The sequence below is a fragment of the Manis javanica genome, chromosome 1 (genome assembly GCF_040802235.1).
Source record: "Manis javanica isolate MJ-LG chromosome 1, MJ_LKY, whole genome shotgun sequence".
In the NCBI taxonomy this organism is placed as follows: domain Eukaryota; kingdom Metazoa; phylum Chordata; class Mammalia; order Pholidota; family Manidae; genus Manis; species Manis javanica.
Genome location: NC_133156.1, coordinates 174,966,102 through 174,989,951, shown reverse-complemented (window position 1 = coordinate 174,989,951; position 23,850 = coordinate 174,966,102). Strand labels below are relative to the sequence as shown.

Sequence of the window (23,850 nt, the reverse complement as noted above, 5' to 3'; positions counted from 1 at the left end):
GGGTAAATTCCTAAAAGTGGAATTCCCAGGTCAAATGGTATTTCTATTTTCAGTGTTTTGAGGAACTTCCATATTGCTTTCCACAATGGTTGAACTAGTTTACATTCCCAACAGCAATGTAGGAGGATTTTCCTTTCTCAACATCCTCACCAGCATTTGTTGTTCCTAGTTTTTTCTATGTTGGCCATCCTAAGTGGTGTGAGGTGATATCTCATTGTGGTTTTAATTTGCATTTCTTTGATAATTAGCAATGTGGAGCATCTTTTCATGTGCCTATTGGCCATCTGAATTTCTTCTTTGGAAGTGTCTGTTCATTTCCTCTGTCCATTTTTTAATAGGGTTATATGCTTTTTGGGTGTTGAAGTGTGTGAGTTCTTTATATATTTTGGATATTAACCCCTTGTTAGATATGTCATTTATAAATATATTCTCCCATACTGTAGAATGCCTTTTTGTTCTGCTAAAGGTGTCCTTTGCTATACAGAACTTTTTAGTTTGATGTAGTCCCAGGTGTTCATTTTTCATTTTGTTTCCCTTGCATGAGGAGATGCGTTCAGGAAAAAGTTGCTCATGTTTATATTCAAGAGATTTTTTCCTGTGGTTTCTTCTAAGAGTCTTATGGTTTCATCACTTGCATTCAGGTCTTGAATCCATTTTGAATTTACTTTTGTGTATGGGGTTGCACAATAATCCAGTTTCATTCTCTTGCATGTAGCTGTCCAGTTTTGCCAACACCAAATGTTGAAGAGATTGTCATTTCCCCATTGTATTACATGGCTCCTTTATCATATATTAATTGACCATATAAGCTTGTGTTTATATCTGGGCTTTTTAGTCTTTTCCATTGGTCTATGTGTCTGTTCTTGTGCCAGTACCAAATTGTCTTGATTACTGTGGCTTTGTAGTAGAACTTGAAGTTGGGTAGCAAGACCCCCCCTGCTTTATTCTTCCTTCTCAGGATTGCTTTGGCTATTCAAGGTCTTTTGTGATTCCATATGAATTTTAGAACTATTTGCTCTAGTTTGTTGAAGAATGCTGTTGGTATTTTGATAGGGATTGCATTGAATCTGTAGATTGCTTTAGGCAGGATGGCCATTTTAACAACATTAATTCTTCCTATCCATGAGCACGGGATATGTTTCCATTTATTGGTGTCTTCTTTAATTTTTTTCATGAGTATCTTGTAGTTTTCAGAGTATAGTTCTTTCACTTCCTTGGTTATGTTTATTCCTAAGTATTTTATTCTTTTTGATGCAATTGTGAGTGAAATTGTTTCCCTGATTTCTCTTTCTGCTAGTTCATTGTTAGTGTATAGGACTGCAACAGATTTCTGTGTATTATTTTGTGTTCTGTAAGTTTGCTGAATTCAGATATTAGATCTAGTAGTTTTGGACTGGAATCTTTAGGGTTTTTTATGTACAATATCATGTCATCTGCAAACAGGAAACGTTTTACTTCTTCCCTACCAATCTGGATTCCTTGTATTTCTTGTGTTGTCTGATTGCCATGGCAAGGACCTCCAGAATTATGTTGAATAACAAGGCATCCTTGTCCTGTTCCCAATCGTAAAGGAGAAGTTTTCAACTTCTCACTGTTAAGTATGATGTCAGCTGTGGGTTTATTTGTCATATAAGGCCTTTATTGTGTTGAGGTACTTGCCCTCTATACCCATTTTGTTGAGAGTTTTTTTTATCATGAATGGATATTGAATTTTGTTGAATGGTTTTACAGCATCTGTGGAGATGATCATTGTGGTGTTTCTCCTTTTTGTTCATGTGGTGGATGATGTTAATAGATTTTCGAATGTTGTACCATCCTTGCATCCCTGGTATAAACCCTACTTGAGCATGATGGATGATCTTTTTGATGTAGTTTTGAATTCAGTTTGCTCATATTTTGTTCAGTATTTTTGCATCTATATTCATCAGGGATATTGGTCAGTAATTTTCTTTTTTGTGGTATCTTTGCCTGGTTTTGGTATTAGAGTGATGCTAGCCTCATAGAATGAGTTTGGAAGTATTCCCTCCTCTTCTACTTGTTGGAAAATTTTAAGGAGGATGGGTATTAGATCTTCACTAATTGTTTGATAAAATTCAGCAGTGAAACCGTCTGGTCCAGGTGTTTTGTTCTTAGATAGTTTTTTGATTACCAATTCAATTTCCTTGCTGGTAATTGGTCTATTCAGATTTTCTGTTTCTTCCTGGGTCAGCCTTGGAAGGTTGTATTTTTCTAGAAAGTGGTCATTTCTTCTAAGTTATCCAGTTTGTTAGGATATAATTTTTCATAGTATTCTCTCATAATTCTTTATATTTCTTTGGTGTCTGTAGTGATTTTTCTTTTCTCATTTCTGATTCTGTTTATGTGTGTACATTGTCTTTTTTTCTTGATAAGTCTGGCTAGGGGTTCATCTATTTTGTTTATTTTCTTGAAGAAACAGCTCCTGCTTTCATTGATTCTTGTATTATTTTATTCTTCTCAATTTTATTTATTTCTGCTCTAATCTTTATTATGTTCCTCCTCCTACTGACTTTGGGCCTCATTTGTTTCTCTTTTTCTAGTTTTGTTAATTGTGAGTTTGAATGTTCATATGGGATTGTTCTTTCCTGAGGTAGGCCTGTATTGCAATATACTTCCCTCTTAGCAGAACTTTCACTGCCTCCCACAGATTTTGTGGTGTTGAATTATTGTTGTTATTTGTCTCCATATATTGCTTGATCTCTGTTTTAATTTGGTCATTGATCCATTGATTATTTAGCAGCATGTTATTAAGCCTCCATATGTTTGTGGGTTTTTCATTTTCTTTATGTAATTTATTTCCAGTTTCATACAGCTGTGGTCTGAGAAGCTGGTTGGTACAATTTAAATCTTTTTGAATATACTGAGGCTCTTTTTGTGGCCTAGCCTATGATCTATTCTTGAAAATATTCCATATGCATTTGAGAAGAATGTGTATCCTGTTGCTTTTGGATGGAATTTTCTATTGATGTCCATTATGTCCATCTGTTCTAATGTGTTGTTCAGTGTGTCTGTCTCCTTACTTATTTTCTGTCTGGTTGATCTGTCCTTTGGAGTGAGTGGTGTGTTGAAGTCTCCTAAAATGAATGCATGGCATTCTATTTCTCCATTTAATTCTGTTAGTATTTGTTTCACATGTGTAGGTGTTCCTGTGTTGGGCACATAGATATTTATAATAGTTATATCCTCTTGTTGGACTAACACCTTTATCATTATGTAATGTCATTCTTAGTCGCCTGTGACTTTCTTTGTTTTGAAGTCTATTTTTTCTGATACAAGTACTGCAACTCCTGCTTTTTTTTCCCTATTAGTTGTAAGAAATATCTTTTTCCACCCCTTTTTCTTTCAGTCTGTGTATGTCTTTGGGTTTGAAGTGATCCTCTTGCAGGCAGTATATAGATGGGTCTTGTTTTCTTTTTTCCATTCAGTGACTCTATGTCTTTTGATTGGTGCATTCAGACCATTTACATTTAGGGTGATTATCTATAGGTATGCACTTATTGCCATTGCAGGCTTTAGATTTGTGGTTACTGAAGGTTCAAGGATAATTCCCTTACTATCTAACAGTCTAATTTAACTCACTTAGTATGCTATTACAAACACAACCTAAAGGTTCTTTCTTTTCCTCATTTTTCTTTCTCTTCCATTCTTTATATATTAGATACCATATTCTGTTCTCTTTGTCTATCCCTTGATTGACTTTGGGGGTAGTTGATTTGATTTTGCATCTGCTTAGTAATTGATCTACTTTCTTTACTGTGATTTTATTTCCCCTGGTAACAACTATTTAGCCTTAGGAACACTTCTATCTATAGAAGTCCCACCAAAATACACTGTAGAGACAGTTTGTGGGAGGTAAATTTTCTCAGCCTTTGCTTATCTGAAAAATTTTTAATTCCTCCTTTAAATTTAAATGATAATCTTGTTGGGTGGAGTATACTTGGTTCAAGGCCCTTCTCTTTCATTGCATTAAATATATCATGTCACTCCTGTCCTGTAAGGTTTCTGTTGAGAAGTCTGATGATATTCTGATGGGCTTTCCTTTGTATGTGATCTTTTTTCTCTCTCTAGCTGCTTTTAAAAGTCTGTCCTTATCCTTGATCTTTGCCATTTTAATTATTATATGTCTTGGTGTTGTCTTCCTTGGGTCCCTTGTGTTGGGATATCTGTGCACCTCCATGGCCTGAGAGACTATCTCCTTCCCCAGATTGGGGAATTTTTCAGCAATTACCTCCCCAATGACACTTTCTATCCCTTTTTCTCTCTTCTTCTTCTTCTGGTACCCCTATAATGCGAATATTGTTCCTTTTGGATTGGTCACACAGTTGACTCAATATTCTTTCATTCCTAGAGATCCTTTTATTTCTCTCTGCCTCAGCTTCTTTGTATTCCTCTTCTCTAATTTCTATTCAATTTACTGTCTCTTCTACTACATCTAGTCTGCTTTTAAATCTCTCCATTGTATGTTTAATTTCAGATACTAAATTTCTTAATGATTGAATCTCCATCCTAAATTCGTCCCTGAGTTCTTGAATATTTTTCTGTACTTCCATGAGCATGTTTATTGTTTTTATTTTAAACTCTCCTTCAGGAAGACTGGTGAGTTCAATTTCACTTGGGCCTTTTTCTAGTGTCTGTGAGATTTTGGTTTAAGCCAGGTTCCTTTGTCATTTCATATTTGTATGTGGCACCCTCTAGTGCCTAAAAGCTGTAGTTTCTGGTGCTGCTCAACCCCTGGAGTGATGTTGGAGGTTTCAGGGGAGCAGCGCTGGTCCCTGGGTGGAAGAAAGAGCTGTTTCCTGCTTCCCGGCTCCAGTGCCTGTCTCCCCTGTTAGAACCATTCGGCCGAGCACACATGTGGAAGCCTCTGCACTTTGCATCTGTAGCTGCTGTATCCTGGACCTTCCTCTGGCTGACCTGATGCCAGGGCAAGGACTGCCTGTTTGCGAGCCAGTACCAGCAGTGTATCACAGTGGGGGACCTCGGAGCTGAGTAGCCAGCCAGGGGGATGGAGTGCCTGAAGCTCCTGAAAGTTCCCAACCTGCTGAGCAGAGCGTGCCCAGACAACCTTGTCCACCTGTTCCTTCTCCCGAGTAGCAAGCTCTGTGCAAACCCCACCCCTTCAGAAGCCCTCTTGCTTCTAGGAAGCCTCTCAGACTGACCAGTTTTCCTTTGTCCCAGAGCAGCCGGATGTGGGTCCCTGTCCTCCACAAACGGCTGGAATCTTAGTCTTTACAAGTATTCTACCTGTCTTAGCTTTCCAACCCCACTAATCTCCAGAGCACCATGCAATGTAGGTTTCTGCTCCCAAAGCAGATCTCCAGGGCTGGGTGTTCAGCAGTCCTAGGTTTCCACCCCCTTCTCTCTCTATTTCTCTTCCTCCTGATGGTGAGCTGGTGTGGGGAAAGAGACTGGGTCCCCAAATCAAGGCTTTGGTACGTTACTCTGTTTCATGAAGTCTGCTCTGTTCTCCAGGTGTATGCAGTCTGGCACAGTCTTATTTCCTGTTGCTCTTTTAGGAATAGTTTTATTAACTATATTTCAGTATTATATGTTGTTTTGGGAGGAGTTCTCTGTCTCATCCCTCATGCCACCATGTTTAATCCTCTGTTTTCAATCTTTTTTTTTAACCTTGGAAAGTTGAGTGATCGGGCCTCCTTCCCTCACAGCCACACTTTAAACCAAACTCATAATTGTTAATATTTCAAAGTAAGTTTTTATTACTCTCATAAGTGGAAAGGGCATGGGAAATCTGTGGTTCTCAGAATGATCATGGTCCAGACCTCAGGAAAAACACCCTGTATTTTGATGGGAGGCATCCTGTTTGTGAGGAGAAAAAACACAGAGGAGAGAACCAGCACTGGTGGCTACCCTGTGGCCCACCTGGGTACGGAAAGGTGGGGCACTGAAGCCACACTTGCTCCGTAACCAGCTTTCCTCAAAGGATAAAGTGGCACATTGTTCTTCATATACTTCTGCTTTGCTGGAGCTCTTCATATACTGATATTTTAAAGTTGTAAAATGTTAGCCACTTTATTTTAAACTCTTTCTGTTTACAAAGTTCAGTGTATACATCTAAGGGTCAGAATATGAGTTTAGAAAGTGAAAAGGGATGATGGGAGTTTGTAGGATTTTAGGTAATTAAAAATATGCACACATACACCCTAGGTTTGACTTTTTAGTGAAAACTGTACAGGGTTCCATATCAGACATTTTTTCAGAAAAAGAAAAAATGGTTAATTAAGCAAGTTGCAGAAAAAAGTGACTTTTATGTATAACTATATGCAGATTTGATGTGTATGCATCAGCTTTATGTATCCAGGATTTTGTCTTTGGAAGAGAATATTTAGAAACCCATCATATGGTAATTTCAGTGGATCATCAGAACACGTAATTCTGTTACACACAATTTATGACCTGGGATCTCATTTCATCATATACACAAATTACTGCAGAGACTTACATGATTTTACAGAGACTGATTATCGAACAAGAATTGGCCTGCTACTAGGATCATAAATAAATCTGCAGCGTGTTTGAGTAAAGTTTAGGTAATTTAAAAGATTTGACAAAGCTTTTGAAAACAATTGTGTCTTATAGGGAAGATAATACCATCCATAATGTTTGTGGAACTTTTACCCACGAGAACCTTATTATTGCCATTGTGGTTTTAAAAATATAATGGAGATTCTGTTTTGTTTGGTTTTAATTGTTTTACTACAGCTATCAAAAAAAATAGCAAGCAAAAGAGAAGAAAAAACAATTCAGTGAAACTCTCAAGTTAATAATTTATTCAAGAAGATTTTTGTTTTTTTTACCTTTACTTCTTTCTGTTGCAGTGTACAGGAAGTTTTCCTTATGACTTCAAGCTGTGGGTCCCTTATTATCATGTTTAGCATTTCATTGCATGACAGAACATAGATTACAAACACTCTATTTACTAGTACAGTATCTCTTTTGATTTTGATACAGAACTTAAAATATGGTCTGTGATATATTGGTATGAAATTCTGAATTCTGATGGTTTACCCTAAATTTCTTTTCTAATTTAGTTTTAATCATCTCAGTCATCTTCTATTCAGAAGTATGCTTACATAATGGAGAAGCACAAACCATTTTTATTTAAAGGCAAAAACAAAACATCTTTGTTGTATTTAGTTAATCATTAAATGTCTGTAGAATGGGAGATAATGTAGACTCACATGGAGTTGATATGGACATAGGTGTAACCATCCTGAGAATATGTTGATTTTTATCAGTTTTTATTTTGACTTCAGAGAAACTAACTTTAGACACCAAGTCATATTAGCTATGTATTGAAAGGAATCTTTCTTTTTTTAATTGCTTGGACTCTGCAACTCGAGTGTGTTTCTGAATTTTTGGTCGTTTTAATGTCTCTAACATTGCATGTCTAAACCAGAAATTATTTCTCTTCTCTTAATAGACTGGAAGGAAAGAAAAAGGAGATCCTCTAAACATTGCAATTGATAAGATGACCAAGAAAACACGAGATCTAAGGAGACAGGTACTGTTTTCACTTTTAAGTGCATGTTACTTAGAGGTGGTTTCCAAGAATGTCTTTTTCTTGGAACATAGAGCTTATGTTCAGGTTGCTTATTCTTTAGAACATCTACATATACAAAGAAACATCTTCTCAACAAGGTAGGGTCAGCTGAGTATACAGATGTGACAGCTGCAAGAGGTGTGATGATGAAAACGACCTTGGAAGGGACACTGTGTTCACTGCCCAGAGACAGTCTTCCTAGGTGGAAACTTGATGAGTATACTACTTTGTACCTCTGGTTTTCAGTTTTTCAGATCCAGATAGGCAAAGAGCCAGTCTCTGATTTCTGCTGGTTCTTATTTATCATGAATCCCAATGCATCACGTGAATAAATAAGAATGCTAATCATTATTGAGAAATACAACTCTTCATCTAATGTGCTCATTAAGTTCTCTGACCCAGCGTGGACATAACTCTAGGGGAAAGTTTGCTTATCAGATGGTTGTTTGGTAAGCAGAGAACCAAAGCAAAGAAAGTTGGATGATTTGAATGGGTCAGTAGTATGATGTGTCCATTTACTGGGGGTGGGTAGGAATCTCTGGCCGGGACTCCTTTTCATCTTGAAAGTGCTATAAGTAACTCTGTAGTATTTCATCCTTATTTTCTGTTTCCATGGTGAGTTCCACTTTTTCTTTGGTAGTGTTTTCTCTCTAGAAGAGTTATACCAACCATTGACTTAATTATTTTGACTTCAAAGAAACCTAACTTTAGAGACCAAATCATATTAGCTATGTAGTGAAAGGAATTGTTCTTTTTTTTTAATTGCTTGATTTAATCAATTAAAATCCTTTCTCAATTTCTGCCTGAGAGGCACCCTATCTCCTACCAGTAGCTTTTGCCTATACCCATCTTATTGATTAAGTGTGGATTATGTTAGTCAGCTAGGTCCAAGCACTGTCCCACGGCAATACTAGCTTTACATTGTACAGCTGGAATAGCTGGACTGGCGTGCATACATCTAAGCACTTAGACAAGATTAGAAAGTGCTTGGGCAAGAATGGCCCAAGAAGCATATTAGAAATGAGTTGCATGAGAGGAAGACGCGATTCTGATTACTGCTGAAGAGTTTTGGAGCTTTCTTGAGGATATCACCAGAAGGTGTAGACACACTTGAGCTAGGCTCCTCTAGAAGATATCACAGTTAGTTCTGAAATATGAAGACTTCAGTTTGACTGCCCCACTAACAAGCCCTTGGAGGAAAGCATTTCCTTTGTATTTTCTCTTGAAATTTGGGAGAATAAAACAGTGTCCTGTTAGGCCTTAGTAGTACTAAATAGATATGCTTCTCCTTGGCCTCTTAGACACACTTCTTCATATGAAGTCCTCATCTGATATGAAATGATGTGGGTAATAGGAATCGGGATTGGTGTTAATGGCAAACATTGAATCAGGTGAATCAGGAAGTAAGAGCCCAGGTCTTAACTTCCAGCTCTGTCACTAAACTGGCTGTGCAACTAGGGGTCCTCATCTCTTGGTTTCCTTTTCTCATCTACAAAAGTAAGGAGCCAAGCTAGATCTGTAAGCTCTCTTTGAGCTGATGAGATTGAATGGGTCCAAAGGAAGTCCCCATTCATTTCCTATGCCAGAGGTCCTCTCTCACCTGATAAGCAGATTTTGTAAACTGTGAGAGGGCATATTCTCTAGGGCTGGTCTTTGACTAGACTGTCAATCAGACTGAGTTAATGAACTGAGTCTTCTCACTTCCTCACTCTCTTTGTCTTACTTAGGGACTGTTCTTTTACATTTAGGGGCCAGCACACCTGTAGTCTTCTTAGGAGGAAATGGATGAAGTAATTTTTACTTTGGTGTTTCAACTGTCAGAAAATGGCTGACTCTTTTTTGTTGAAGATAATGATGAAATTTGAAGGTGTAATTTTAAATGCTTTGGTGGCAAGCTCCTGGAGGGCTTCTTTTAGGATGGAAGTGAAAGGAATATGTGAAATCATACCAGGCATAAGATTTTTTTTTCTGCTCGCTTTTCCTAAAGATTGAGAGGAATAAGGGTAAAAAGAATTGTTTCATGATATTAAGATCCAACAGTTATGGCATAATTTCACACCACATCCTTGAATTTGGTTCAAACATCTTTCGCTTCCCCAGTCTGCCTTTCTAGAACTAGGATGGTCCCCATCTGTCTGTTCCATCCCTATCCATATGTTGAGATATTTTTGTCTTTCTTCCCACCTCTTCTGTTCTTCTACGTACACCTGTAGTGGTACAAAAGCTTCTCTGATTTAATCAGAAGCTGCCTAGCATTTCTGCAGATGGAATATACAAGGACTGATTAACTTGACTCAGGTAGATCTTCAGCTTCCATTTGGATAGTTAGTTAATTGTATTAACAAGGTTTTACCCGAGTCTCTGATAGTGCTTATTAGTGTGATCCAGTGAATGCTAGTGTTCAAATGGATGTTTCGCTATTGCTGAAATACTCTCTCTTCTTCCAATTACTGACAAGCTTTGTTTAAAAGAGATTCTAAATGAGAATGCTCACTTTATCCATGCCCACTTCCCTGTGCACATGTATTCCTTTCTACAATATATAGAGCAATTCAATCACACAAGGAAAACCAAACTGAAATAAAAGAAAAACAGTTCTGGTGACTTGTGTAAGTCCCCACTCTTTCCATCTCCTGCCTCTTCCTCATTGTTCTAAGATTGGACAATGTCCTTCAAAGGGTGACCCTGGAGTCTTGCAAAGTTCTAGTCACCAAATTAAAAATAAATAAAGTTGATTATGATCATTATCTTGGACTTCCCTAATGAAATAAAGTGGACTAAAACTTGCACTTGAAAAAAATCAAGAGTAATTGAATAAAAAGGATTTCTGTTTAAGTAGGGTTTTGAAGTAAATAGAATCCCTTTCTTCAGGCAATATTTCCCAAAGAACTGGGGATTCAGAAGTTGGGAAAAGGTCACAGGAACCCAAGAGTGTTATTTCAAAGTGGTTGGCACAGAACCATCTTGCCAGTTAAACCCATGAGAGTGGGCAGTGGCAGAGCAGAATCCTCTTAGGAGTATTTTGCTTGGAATAAAACTGCCAGCTTTAAGCATCATGTTTTAATCTTAGAGCTGTGGGCACAGTATGCCCCATGTATGAGCTCGTGTCACTGCTGTGACTTGGAGTCAGACCATGACAAAAATAAAACCATTTGGCTGGCTCCCCACCTGGGTACCTAGTAGCCCACATGGTCTATCCGTCCCTGAGAGAGGACCCAGTCAGTGTTTGCCAGCTGCTCCTCCATGTCTGCCTTCTACGGGCCACCTGTGAACTATTCTAGGCATGGTCTCCTAATTTTCTCTAAGCCTAAAGGGATGCTGGTTTATCCTGGTTATTACTTTCATCCTTCCATTCGTCTTTTTTCCCCCAAGTTTATAAGCAAATCAGGACCCATGTGTTTCCCTATGAAAAGCTAGTAAATAATAATCATAAAACACATTATTACTAAACTTAGCAACTGTCTCATTCCCAAAGCCAATCAAAGGGCCAAATTCTTATCCCTTCACCCTTATTAGCCATCACAATAATTCCAGCAATGAGATTCAATAAGTGTCAACTTGACAGAAGTGTCAGTTTTGCTATTAAAATCAAAACATTTTGAAGAGACAACAAAAACCATGGATAGAATGCTTTTCCACTGGGATGTATACTTAATCAAATGGATTATATAACAAAGGATTAAGCACAAATAAGCAAAATGTGTCATGGAATGGTATGTTTAAAGGTTGATTTATCAAGACCTTGCCTCCAGATAGGACCAAAGAAAAATCTGCCAACACTAAGAAATAAATGTAGTTAAAGAGTCTCCTCAGTCACCCGCTTTGTGACCCATCTACTTATATAAGAACTATGCGTAAATGTGAGCACTCATCAGCAAGAGCTTGTAAAATTCCTGTCCACAAAATATAAAATTATAGCTGGCACGTATTGATTCCTTAAGTGTGCCAAGCACTGTTTTAATTTCTCTCCATAGTGGACCGCATTTAACCATTGCACCTGCTCTGTGAGATGGGAAAGACAATCACCATGCCCGTGTTACAGTTGAGGACATGAACTGAAATAATGCACCAATAATGTACCCACAAGAAAATCTGTGGTGAATGTCAAAACTATTGTTCTTGTTTGTCCCTCAGCTTTCCAGCTATTATGGTTCATTGGATCCTCTTTTTGAGAAACGCTATTAGGTTTAGGTAGCTGGCTTCTCAAAGCATGAATTATAGATGTTCCAAAACTTTTACAAAAAAAGGAATTTTAAGCCATTCTATTTTTTGTTGTTGTTCTCACCTGCTCATGATGGGGACAATTATTTTTAGATTCATTGTAAAAAAAAACTTTTTAAAGGCACTTATTTCTGGACTTGAATCTGTTTTCCCTCATGAGCACATGAGGCTATCTGTATGGCTATGAAGAAGTTATAAAATAGATTCCAATTTCCTCCAAATGTGAAGATTTGTGTCCTTCACACTGAAAACCTATGTCAAATCTGATAAAATCCTTGGAGTTTGTCCCTAGTCAGATTGCCATGCTGCCATAGAAGTGTGGAGACCGGAAAATGGTTATTCAGTAATTAGGATTTGAAATACAGAACATTAGCAATTCAGCAACAGATGAATACAAACTGCATCAGAAACACCAAAGATCAGAACCAAAAAGTCAAGAAGTGGAAGGGCAGAAGAAGAGACCTGCCCCTTGATCACAGGTTATGTATCCAAGCTACCTTTGCCTTAGTGAAACCCTGATATACCAGCCCTGAAAGTCAGACCACCACATACTCATTAATCTCCTAGAAAACAATCATGAGGCCAAGTTCAAAGTACATGGTTTCATCAGTTGGAAATAGTTCTTAAAATGTCACTGTGAGCAAGCTCTTCTCATATGAACACACTGCTCAGTCATCTAGTGGTTTAATGTATTCCTCTGAACTAGCATATGGTTGACTGTTCACACATCAACACAAGTTTGTGTAGGACATCAGGCTTGACCTCTTTCTCACAAGCAAGTCTAAATCATAGGAAGGGTCCATTAGCTCAGTATTCATCAAACAGCACCCTATACTGAACAGAGGGATCTATATTATATGTATGAATAGGAAAACACTCAATTAAGCAGAGGCTTCAGCTGCTGATTTGTTCTCTACTGTGAATTTCTACAGGCCCAGGAAGTCAGGCAGAGGGGGAAGGACAAGGATAAATAGCAATGACTGAGTCCAGAAACACAATCAAGAGAACATCTAGTCCAGCCTCTAGCATCTTCTCCTGTCTGGGCAATGAGATTGTCATTAAGAATCTTGACCCTGGCCCCAGGAGTCTCGGCGAGCCAGAGGTCGTGGCGCAATGGAGGGAGTGGAAGGTGAGGAGAAAATGGGAGTGTGCAAGTTGGAGAATTGTTACCTTGCAAGATTTGTGGAAGAACATTCTTCCCAGTGGCATTAAAAAAGCATGGGCCCATTTGTCAGAAAACTGCCACTAAAAAACGAAAGACTTTTGATTCCAGCAGACAAAGAGCTGAAGGAACAGATATTCCAACAGTAAAGCCTCTTAAACCTAAGCCTGAACCACCAAAGAAACCATCTAATTGGAGAAGAAAACATGAAGAATTCATTGCTACCATAAGAGCAGCTAAAGGCCTTGATCAGGCGCTTAAAGAGGGAGGCCAACTTCCTCCTCTTCCTCTACCTTCTTATGATCCTGATTATATTCAGTGTCCATATTGCCAGAGGAGATTTAATGAAAATGCAGCTGATAGACATATAAATTTCTGTAAAGAACAGGCAGCACATATTAGTAATAAAGGCAAATTTTCTACTGAGAGCAAAGGAAAAGCAACATCTCAACACAGTATAAGCCACCTGCGCTTAAAAAATCAAATTCTCCTGGAACTACACCATCAGGATCTTCACAATTACCGCAACCAAGTGGCATTAGCCAAACTGTTGTAGGTGTGCCTTCAGGTGAAGTGTCTTCAGTTGGCAGCTCTTTGAGAAACAAACTTCAGACCTTATCTCCCTCCCATAAAGGGATTGCAGCTCCTTACATAGGAGCTAACATCAAACCTCGAAATACCACACCCCCTAGTTTAGCACGAAATCCTGCCTCAAGTGTGCCTACAAGCAAAAGAAAAACATATACTAAGAGCTACATAGCCAGGCCACAGATGGAGACTATTTATCTTCACTTAATGGAGGAAACATTAAAGGCATTGAAGGAAATGCAATGGGACACTTACCAAATTCTGCCATGAGTGTGGGACTAAATACCCCGTAGAATGGGCTAAGTTCTGCTGTGAATGTGGCATTCGAAGAATGGTTCTGTGAACAGAATGCAATAAGGAAAAAGCTAAATCCAGAATTTTGTAACTATTGCTGTTTGTACAGTTAGAACAGTTCCTCAAGTGATTTTATGCTAAAATTACTCAATACTTTTTCAGCAATTTTTATATCATAATCCTTTGGCTCTGTTATGTGTGTGAGTGCATATATATGTGTGTGTACATATACTGTATATAATAAATACCTGATACCCCCCCCCCAAAAAAAGAATCTTGACCCTGACATTGGAAGATCCACTATAGAATTATTTCCAGCTATTATGGTTCATTGGATTCTCTTTTTGAGAAATGCTATTAGGTTTAGGTAGGTTTAGGTAGGTTAGGTCTAAAAATGAAAATCTGGAAAATTTTCAACAATGATAATTTAAACACCAAGGATTTTAATTGTTTGTTTTAAGGACTCTTTTATCAGAACATTTATTTCAGAACACCCATCCCAATTAAATGAGACTGTCCCATATTCATCGTTTGAAGCAATATCTAGGTTGGCATTTCTTTTCCAAAACTGTCACGGAAAGGGAGATAATTTTAAAGTGTGGTCAACAGTTTGCCTCTGTGGCCTGAACTGAGGTGTTGCGCACGCTGACGATAGCCGCAAATCGCCTTGATTCTGACAATGTACTCAGTGGATCACTGCAGCCAGCTTGCGGCCAAATATATCTGTTCTAGCTGACCCCTCTTTGGGGAGGTTACCTTTTATTACTTGAAATGGCTTTTGGCATCTGTCTTCCCAGGGGAAATTTCCATCAGGGCAGCTGATATTTCTTTATCTCCCCCGTTTCCTGAGGAGGCTGGATAAATCTGGAGTTTAGAAAGTGAGTTGTCTTCCTGCAGGCTCTGCCTCTCCTGCTGTCGCCACCAGCCTGGAGGGAGCCCTCTTGCTCTAGGATGTCATCACTCCGGGCCTTCTGTGACCCCGTCACTGTTGATGGTGGAGGGAATTCAACATTGCTTTTTCCTTGGGTACAAGATTGTGCAGAAGGTGATGTTGGTTGTAATATCCATCTATTTACTTGATGTGCCCTTGACCAATCTTCATCCTCTTTGGCTGACTGAAATTTTCAAGATATCTCTAAGCCTGTGCTTGACATGGAAGCATGGCACCCTCACCCCACTCCCACCCTACCCAAATGTGCACTTAACAGCAGTGTGCAGCATCTCCCATCAACACCCCCTAAGTCCCCATCAGGCATTCTCCTAAATGCATGTTGAGCCCATCCCTTCCTCTCCACTCCCGTTGATAATTGATAACTGCTTAATCGCTTCTCACAGAAATGATGGCCAGAGCCCTATAACTAGGGGCCTTGACCCCAACCTTCCAACCTCATCTCCCTGTAGCTCCTGCGCTCGAATAAGCCTGCATTCCAACATCCTCATGCCTTTGCATGGCTTTTGCTTCTCGGGAATGTCTTCTCTCCCTCCTTTTGTCGATTTTTGTTTTTTGTTTTTCCTTCCAGAAAAATTCAGTTTTTTCTGCAAGGATTTGCTTAAATGTCACCTCATCATCACAACCATATCAAATTCCTATAAACAGAGTTCATCCAGTAGGCTCCTAGGCATTTTAGGCTCCTAGGCATTTAGGCATTTATCATGACCCTTTTTGCAAGTTGATTCCTTTATGTGTTTTTGCCTATGCCCATATCTTATTATTGGTTGTTTCTTCAGGGCACATCATAGTGCCCAAAATAAAGTAAGCTTGCACCATACACATATTATATTGAGAGAACAAAGAATCCCCTGCATGCAGTCATACCTCTCAAGAAATAGCCTCAACTTCCCTCCATGTTAAACTCTCATGTCTCTGGTTCCATTATTTTAAAGAATAGCTTTGTTAACATAAAAAGTCCATTTATACTGAGATAATAATGGCCATTTACATTTTAAGAGAGTGCATCTGGGCCTTAACTCAGAAGTCTCCTGTTGCTGGGCTGACTCTAGAATAAAGTCCACTCAAAAACCTGTTGAAATGCAGACATACGGACATATGGCTCTTGGGAGATTTTGATTTCATGTACACATATGGTGGCACCTTAAACTCTGTAATGTGATAAGCTTCCCAGGTAATTTATGATGTTCTAGCAGGTTTGAATTCCACTGCCTTTGTTTCTGATCTGGAATCCTTTAGACCATACTGTGGTCCACTGGGGAATTTTAAGGATTCTTGAGGTGCTCATTTCCAATCCTTTTGGCCTCTCCTGGACTTTGTCACATCACAGATGTAATACCTTTTTCAAGGGAGGGAGAAATCCATACTTGAGCCTCATCTCCCATGGACCAAAATTTGAAATGGATGGTCTGATTTCTCACTGTTCCATGTTCAGGGGGTTTGCAAGATCTGTGCTTTCTGGGCAGGACCAGGATGAGAGGGAGTTGAGTGAAGCACTAGTTTCGGGAATACGATTTTATGGAGCACCCAGAAACTCAGTAATCAAGATAAATAGCATTTTATACAGCATTTTAGAGAATTGAAATGAATGCAAAAAATCCCTTAGAAGCAAATTATCAAATTGTAAATAAACACAGGAACAGTAACAGAAGTGCTGAGACATATTGAAACTTGAAGCAAAAGAAAAAAACTAGCCCTACTGATCCTGTCTTTATTTCCAATGTTGCTGTTTTGTTTATGATAGGTGAATCTTAGTCTTGGCTCTGCTCCAGAGCTTTTATCTAGTAAAGTCTTGACTGCACCTGCTGTATGAGAAACTTTCCCCTCCAAGTCTCAATGTCAGGTGGTTTTCTATTTTTCCCTACATTAGTGGCAAAAGGGCTGACTTTTAAATTTTATGAGATGACACCTTGGACTCCCGATTTGAAGACCTGTTTGAATTGTGGTGTCTTTTAGGTTGTCTTCCTCCAAATGCATTTCTTCTCAATGTTTATCACAGTGACACAGGCTTTTTATGGCACTCTGAAGTGCTTCAGAGAAAGTGGAGAGCATTTTAATACTGCTGATTTACTCTTTCAGGTCTACAGTAATTTCCTTACTGCCTAATTATAAGGCTCGGTTTAATTTACTCTACACATAATGTTTACTGATGCACATATGGTGGCACATTTCAGGAAACTGTACCCAAAACAGGTATTTTTGTCAGGCTGGAGCATGGATAATTTCCCTCATATACAGAAAAAAAAATCTAAGAAATTTAATCGCCTCAACAAAGAATATCCCCCAGTGAGAGGGAGAAAAATCACACCTATCTTTAACTTCAGAAAGAAGGATACATTCTCTTTAAAAGCTTATTTTAGAAGCTAAAGGATGATTATATGGTTACATGTGTGTAAAGATTTTCAATTACCCCAACATTGGGAGAGGAGTAGAAGCTGGGGAAAAGAAAGAGAGAGAGGAATGGAAAGCAGAAATATATTCCAGGCTTACTTCTCAACTACCCTTAAAAAAAGAAGATATGGATTCAGCAGTCATGCATTCACAGACTCCTAGAAGTAGAAGGAGCCCCTCAGGTGTTTTCCCAAGGCAAAAGACCTTTATTCAGCATCCTCAAGGACCCCTCTGCCAGCTTCTGTTCTAGAGATGGGAGCTTATCCCTTCACCCAGCAGCTGCTACCATTACTGGACAATTTTAATACTTACAAAATTGAGTGAAGATGAGTGATTTTGTAATTATCAACCACCGACACTGGTTTTGTGCTGCAAAATTGATGTTTTTTTCCTGCTTTACCTACGTTTAAGGACCAGTGAAGAACTCTATTTAGTGTTCCAACAACCTACAAACAGTGACTGTTACTGCATATGAGCTCGTGGTTTCACAACCAATTGGCTTGTCTTTCCAGAGCTCCAAGTGCTAAGTGTTGTGAAGGCTTAGGAGCTGAGCCTCTGAATCTTCCTTACTCTTTAGCAACTGGATAGCCAACACTCTCTATCATGGAATCATTGGTCCTGTTACCAGAGACAGGTCCTTGGTCTCCTCATGAGAAAGAATTCAAGAAAGGATGCAGAAAAGTAATGGAGCATTAAGAATTTGTTTGGAGATTTAGAGTTTCAAAGAAGGAGAGGATACACCCCAGAAAGTTGGGCAAGGGCAGACCCAGAGGGGATTGCACAGACAACAATGGGGACCCTTTGTATATGAAGGAAGATGAATATTCACTGGGTGAGTTTAGTTCCAAAGGAGACAGATGGAGTCATCCTGAACTTCAGGCACTACCGTCCCATGCTGGGCAGCGGAAGTTTTCTGACTGTGTTTGTTTGGTCCCTATTGCAACTGTCACAGTGTGGGGAGGTAGGTGGATGTTTACTGTTAATGAATTTTGGAGTGAAGTTTGGGTCATTCCTCCTCCATGTTAGAACTAGCTGGTTTAGGCCAGTCTGTTACCTATATTCTCACTCCACATCCTGAAAGAACAGTTTAACGTGTAGAATGTAAGCAAGCATTTAGCCAAATGCAAATGCTGGCCAAAGCCCCCTCCCCCTTCACTCTCCTGTCTGGCTAGCTGCTGCAATACTCCCTTTTGCAGCTGGTTTTGCGCGAAGGCCTCAAAAGCAGAGCTGCCCACTGAAACAGGTTGACGTTTGTTTAGTGCCCATTCTTTCCTTGATATTTTATCTAGTTTCCCTACAACAATTCTGCAGAGGGGGCATTGCTGCAAAAACTTTGTTTTTTACAGAGTAGAGTATTGAAGTTCCAACACTAACATTACATTTCTTACTGATACAGATCTTGTAAGTTAGAGAACCCAAGGCGGCTGACTCTGAAGCCTGTCCTTTTCATGACCGTAGTTGTTAAAGTTGATACACTTTGGGCTTAGTTTATAGCTTTTATTAAAGTCCCTTAATGGGAAGATATAAGGTTAAATATCAATTAGTAATGAGTCTTGAGGTTCTCAATAGTAATCATAACAGTAGGTTTCTGGTTTAATATAATCACTGTTTTTTTCTTCCTTTAGCCATCTGTGTCTGTGTCTAGCCCCATGCAAGACACTAAACTATGAATGAGATTCTGATAATTATTTTTCTAATTAGTCCTAGGGGGAAAAAGTAAAGGACTCATTTTAGCTGGGGGGATATCTGATGAAATGCAGATCAGAAGACTAGCAAACCTGCCTGGTGTTTTCAGTGAGAGATGGTTGAATAAATTGTGCCCTAGCATTCCAGGATTAGAGAAGAACCATGTGTCCTTTGGTGATGAGGGGATTTTCCATCTGATCCAATCAGGAGTGCTTGTCAGAAGTTTGGGTGCATAACCAGTCTCAGCTCCCTCCTCTCTCATTCCACAGTTCCTTAGGCTGTCTGAAGTGTATCAATCCTGTTACCTGTTAAGAGCAGAACTGCTATATTTTTATTCGATTCCTTCAATTTTTCAGCAAGGATCAGACTGCCTTAAATAGCTGTAGTTCAACTTGCAGCTGTCAAGGGGGTGGCTGAAAAGCTGAAAAGCCCCTTCGGTCCTGCCAAGCTGGGGGTTCTGGGCAGTTGGGCAGGGAGAGGGAGGGAGCCGAGTTTCAGGGGCAGGAAGAAGTCAGCACTAATGAAGCATGCCTGGCTGAGCAAAGTTCTCTCAGTGCCTCCTTGGAATTTGGAAGACTCAGATCAACCGGGCCCTGAGGCTGTATCTATAGATGCCATAATCAGTAGTTGAAAGGAGATCACTTGTGACTGATCAAGGAATCATTTTGTCTGTATATTACCATAGCAACCAGCTTGCCTGGCGCTTTCTGGGTGCATGCCCTGTGTGTTTGGCTAGTGTGTAGAAGCACCCTTAGCACTTCTACCAAATTAGGAGGAAACATCAGAATTTAGAGCCTGGTCCAGGTCAGAGCACCTCTGTCAAGCAGGCCAGGCAGCCCTGACAGACACTCCCAGAAGCCACAGAAGTTTTAGGAAAAACCTATAGTTTCTGTTCTTATATTTAATGTTTCCTCTTCATTCTTTGAAAAGGAATTGCTTAGAGATCCCTGGAATAACGTATTTTCCAATGGAGCATGAAGTGAAGGAAGGAGAAAATTAAACTGGTCACCTGTCAGTCATATGGGCTGCATGGGGGCTCTCAGAGGCCGTCTCTAGCCTCCTCAGTTCTCTCTATAAGCAGGTAGCTGCTGGGTCCTGCAGATGTTCTGTGAGCAGCGGGTGAATGGAGCTTGAAATAGCCGGAGAATTACAGTAGCCATGCGACATAGTAACATGGACAGAGTGAGAGGGCTGTAAGACGAGAATCCATTGATTTGATGAGGCCATCTAGAGCAGGTGCTGAGACTACTCCACCTGGCCCACACCTGGCCCTCTGCCTGTTCACATGAATAAAAGCGTCTTGTCAGCTTCATCACTGCAAGGGTACCAGTGACTGGTGGTGGTACAGACCAACTGGCTGCAAAGGCTCAAATACATACTGCCCAGCCCCATATAAGAAGAGCAGGCCAATCTATGCATTAGGAGTAAGTCTGCTAGAGATGAAACAAATAAGGTGTAGGAGTCCAGATTCCCGGAAAAGTAGAGGGACTTTAAATCTGTCTCCTGCCTCTCCCTTAAACAGTGATAGCACCAGCTATTTTATAGGATTTCCACAAACTTGGAAATGTGGAGCAATCATTAGGCCTCCATCTGAAATGAAGCCCCTCTAGGGAGACATTCAGCAGCTGTTGGAAGTGCAACTCTGTGCAATAGTTAAAGACAGAAAGTGAGGAAGTGTGGCATACGGTGCAGAACTCTGGAGACCGAAGTTAGCTCAGAGGCACACAGTTATCCATAATTAGAATAGAGCAGGGGAGCGTGGTGAATGGTTCTCCATTTTAGAAAATGTGATGGGCTCCTTAATGACCTTAAATGGTCAGCAGCTTCAGAGGTTCACTTATAAGTGACATCTGCACCTACAATTAAGTGCCCATCATCCCCCTTCCCTTACCCAATAGCATCTTATTTCCCCAAGTTTCCCATTGTGCTCAAGTGAACTGAAGTGGTACTGATCTGACACCTGGAGTGGGAAATGTGAGTTCTGAGCTGAGGTCTTCCCAGGCACTCTTGTCTTAGTGATGGCAGATTCTTCTCATGCCCACAAGACTTGTGCTATATGTGAAATAGCAGGAAATATGAAAAATAGGGTGTCGGACGACTGCCTGGTCCAAATCCTATTGCACTTTGGCAGGTGTGTAGGATTCACCCTGCCAGAAAGAAATATGGTTTTAGAGAGTTGTTCTACGTGTCTTGCTTTAAACTCTAACTGTACATTTTTTTTTGGTATCATTGATCTACAATTACATGAGCAACATTATGGTTACTAGACTTCCCCCATTATCAAGTCCCCACCACATACCCCATTACAATCACTGTCCATCAGCATAGTAAGATGCTATAGAATCACTACTTGTCTTCTCTGTGTTGTACAGCCTTCCCCGTGCCCCCACACACGTTATGTCTACTAATCGTAATGCCCCTTTTCCCCCTTATCCCTCCCTTCCCATCCCCCATTCTTGCAGTCCCTTTCCCTTTGGTAACTATAAGTGTACATTTTTTATAGGCTTCTGCTGTTCGCCTGCCATCAAGTCCATCCATTCAGTGATGGTCTCTCCCAGTTGTCAGTACAGTTGTGGGAGGGTCACATCTTTTGAGCAGCATTTCTTCTTGGGATGAATTTATGTCATGCAATACTTGACTCTCTCATGCTGTATTCAAGCAGCTTGTGTTCATTTAATGCCACTTAATCGATGGCAGATATTAGATAAGCACAGTGAAATATTCAGGCATCTAAACTTAGATGCCCTCTGTGGTAAGTGAATCTGGAGGGAACGTAATGCTGGGAGTGGTTGAGTAGTGTGGAAGTGAAGGATGAGAACAAGATGAACTTTGTCCAGTTGGGATACTCAGACTTATAAACTCATGGACCGTAAATAAAAATAACACTGTTCTTGGAATCAGAAGACCTGACTGTGGCATTTGCCATGTGTAACCAGTGGGCCCTCCCTTTCCTAATCAACAAAGAAAATGATTCTCTCCCTGCAAACTGTACCTCTCACCCCTACAATGACATTGTAAGGAAGGTCAAATGAAATAATGTCTAGGAAAGTTCTCTGCCAGCTATAAAAATGAAACATGTACAGGATTATTATTAGTGGCAAAAAGCAGACAAAGACTGAGTAAACCTTCCAAATATGCAGAAAAATCAGTCTGAGCTTAAGGGATCTGAGCAAGGTAGTTATACTACAAATGTCTTTTCCACCTTCCTCTTTGCTACCTAAAAATCTACCCTTTTCAAATGCCAAATCTTATGGGCTAACAAACTGAGTATTTGAAAGTATGTTTGTCCTGATGGAGGGGTAGAAAATGCCTCAGAGAACCTTTAAAGGAGAAAAAATTCTTAAGTACTATGATGTGAAGGAAATGAAACACATCTGGACTTTCTTTAGTGTCCCTTAGGCCAGCTTCCAAAACATTTAGCAGGAAGAATTCATGCTTGACTCTAGCAGCATCATTGATGAGTTGAGTCAGGTATGTATGTGGGCAGGTTAATCACTGTATCTTTGTTAGTAATTGGGAATCGAGACGGTAGAGGAGTTCCTAGTAATAGATGAGAGTAGCTGGTTTGTCTGGGTTTTTCTGTATCCCTGGCCAAACATAGTACTTGGTGCACCAGGAGTTCCTCAAATGCTAGTAGCAGGACTGAATGGATGAAGATAACTCCTAAGTAGAGAGAGTAGAATGAAGTAAGAAAAAAATAAAGCATATTTTTCCCTCTGAGATTCTTACTATTCTTTTTAAAAAGTTTCCTGCCTCCTCTGAGCTGATTGCATTACTGTCTACTCCATTATATTTCTTGTGTATTTACTCTCATTTTTTTTCTTTGGTATAACATTTAAATATCCTTAATAATAGTGCAGGAGCTGTGTAAATCTTTCTTTATGGATCCTTTGTTTTACCCCTTGCAATCAGGAAAAGTTTTTGAAATGCATAATTGAAGACAAATAATTAAACACCTTTATTAATTTTTCAAGAATAAACATCTAGAACCAAGAATATGCAATGAGAAAGGATAGCCTCTTCAGTCAATGGTGTTAGGAAAACTGGACAGCCCCACACGACAGAATGAAACTGGACTTCTGTTGTATACCATATACAAAAAGCAACTCAGAAGGAATTAAAGACTTGATTGTAAGACCTGGAGACATAATAAATTGATTCAAAACAAATTGAGTGTTTGAAAGTATGTTTGTCCTGATGGAGGGGTAGAAAATTCCTCAGAGAACCTTTAAAGGAGAAAAGGACATCGGTTTTTGGCAATGATTCTGTGGAAAGACAACAAAAGCAAAAATAAGCAAGCAGTGCTATAGCAAACTAAAAAGTGTCTCACAGCAAAGGAAACTATCAAAAAAATGAAAAGACAACCTACTAAATGAGAAAATATCTGTAAGTCATATATCTGATAAGGTATTAATATCCAAAATACATCAGGAACTCAGACAACCCAATTATAAAAACATGCAATTAAAAAATGGGCAGAAGGCCTAAATAGTCATTCTTCCAAAGAAAACATAAAAATGGTCAACAGGTAAATGAAAAGGTGCTCAGCATCACAGAAATGCAAATGAAAACCACAATGAGATCTCACTTCACACCAGTTAGAATGGCTGTCATAAAAAATAAAAGGGATAACAGATGCAGTGTGGATGTAGAGAAAAGGGAACCTTTGTGCTCTATTAGTGGAATATTAAACTGCCATAGCCACTATGGCAAACAATATGGAGATTGCTCAGAAAATTAAAGATAGGACTGCCATCTGATCCAGCAGGCCCACTCTGGGTATATATCCAAAGGAAATGAAAACTGGATATTGAATAGATATTTGCTCTCCCATAATCACTGCAACATTATTCAAAATAGCCAAGATACGGAAACAGCCTAAGAGTCCATCAACAGATGAGTGGATAAAGATGCAATATATGTTTACAATGGAATATTATTCAGCCATGAGAAAGAAGGAAATCCTGCCACTGGTGACGT

General features: G+C 39.5%; 2 protein-coding genes across 8 annotated transcripts in view; both read left to right on the top strand.

Moving 5' to 3' along the window:
* CTNNA2 (catenin alpha 2) overlaps positions 1-23,850 on the top strand; it is a 1,115,489-nt gene that overhangs the window by 872,889 nt on the left and 218,750 nt on the right. For all 7 annotated transcript variants that reach the window (XM_073241862.1, XM_073241858.1, XM_073241861.1 and 4 more), the window contains one exon: positions 7,460-7,540. In XM_073241862.1, the coding sequence (XP_073097963.1) occupies positions 7,460-7,540 (81 nt within the window). The remainder of the gene's footprint in view (positions 1-7,459; positions 7,541-23,850) is intronic.
* Positions 11,430-13,893, top strand: LOC140847980 (zinc finger C2HC domain-containing protein 1A-like). The gene is given in 5 exon segments (XM_073230002.1): positions 11,430-11,433; positions 12,938-13,408; positions 13,411-13,730; positions 13,733-13,790; positions 13,793-13,893. Coding segments are annotated over 5 exon segments (954 nt in total).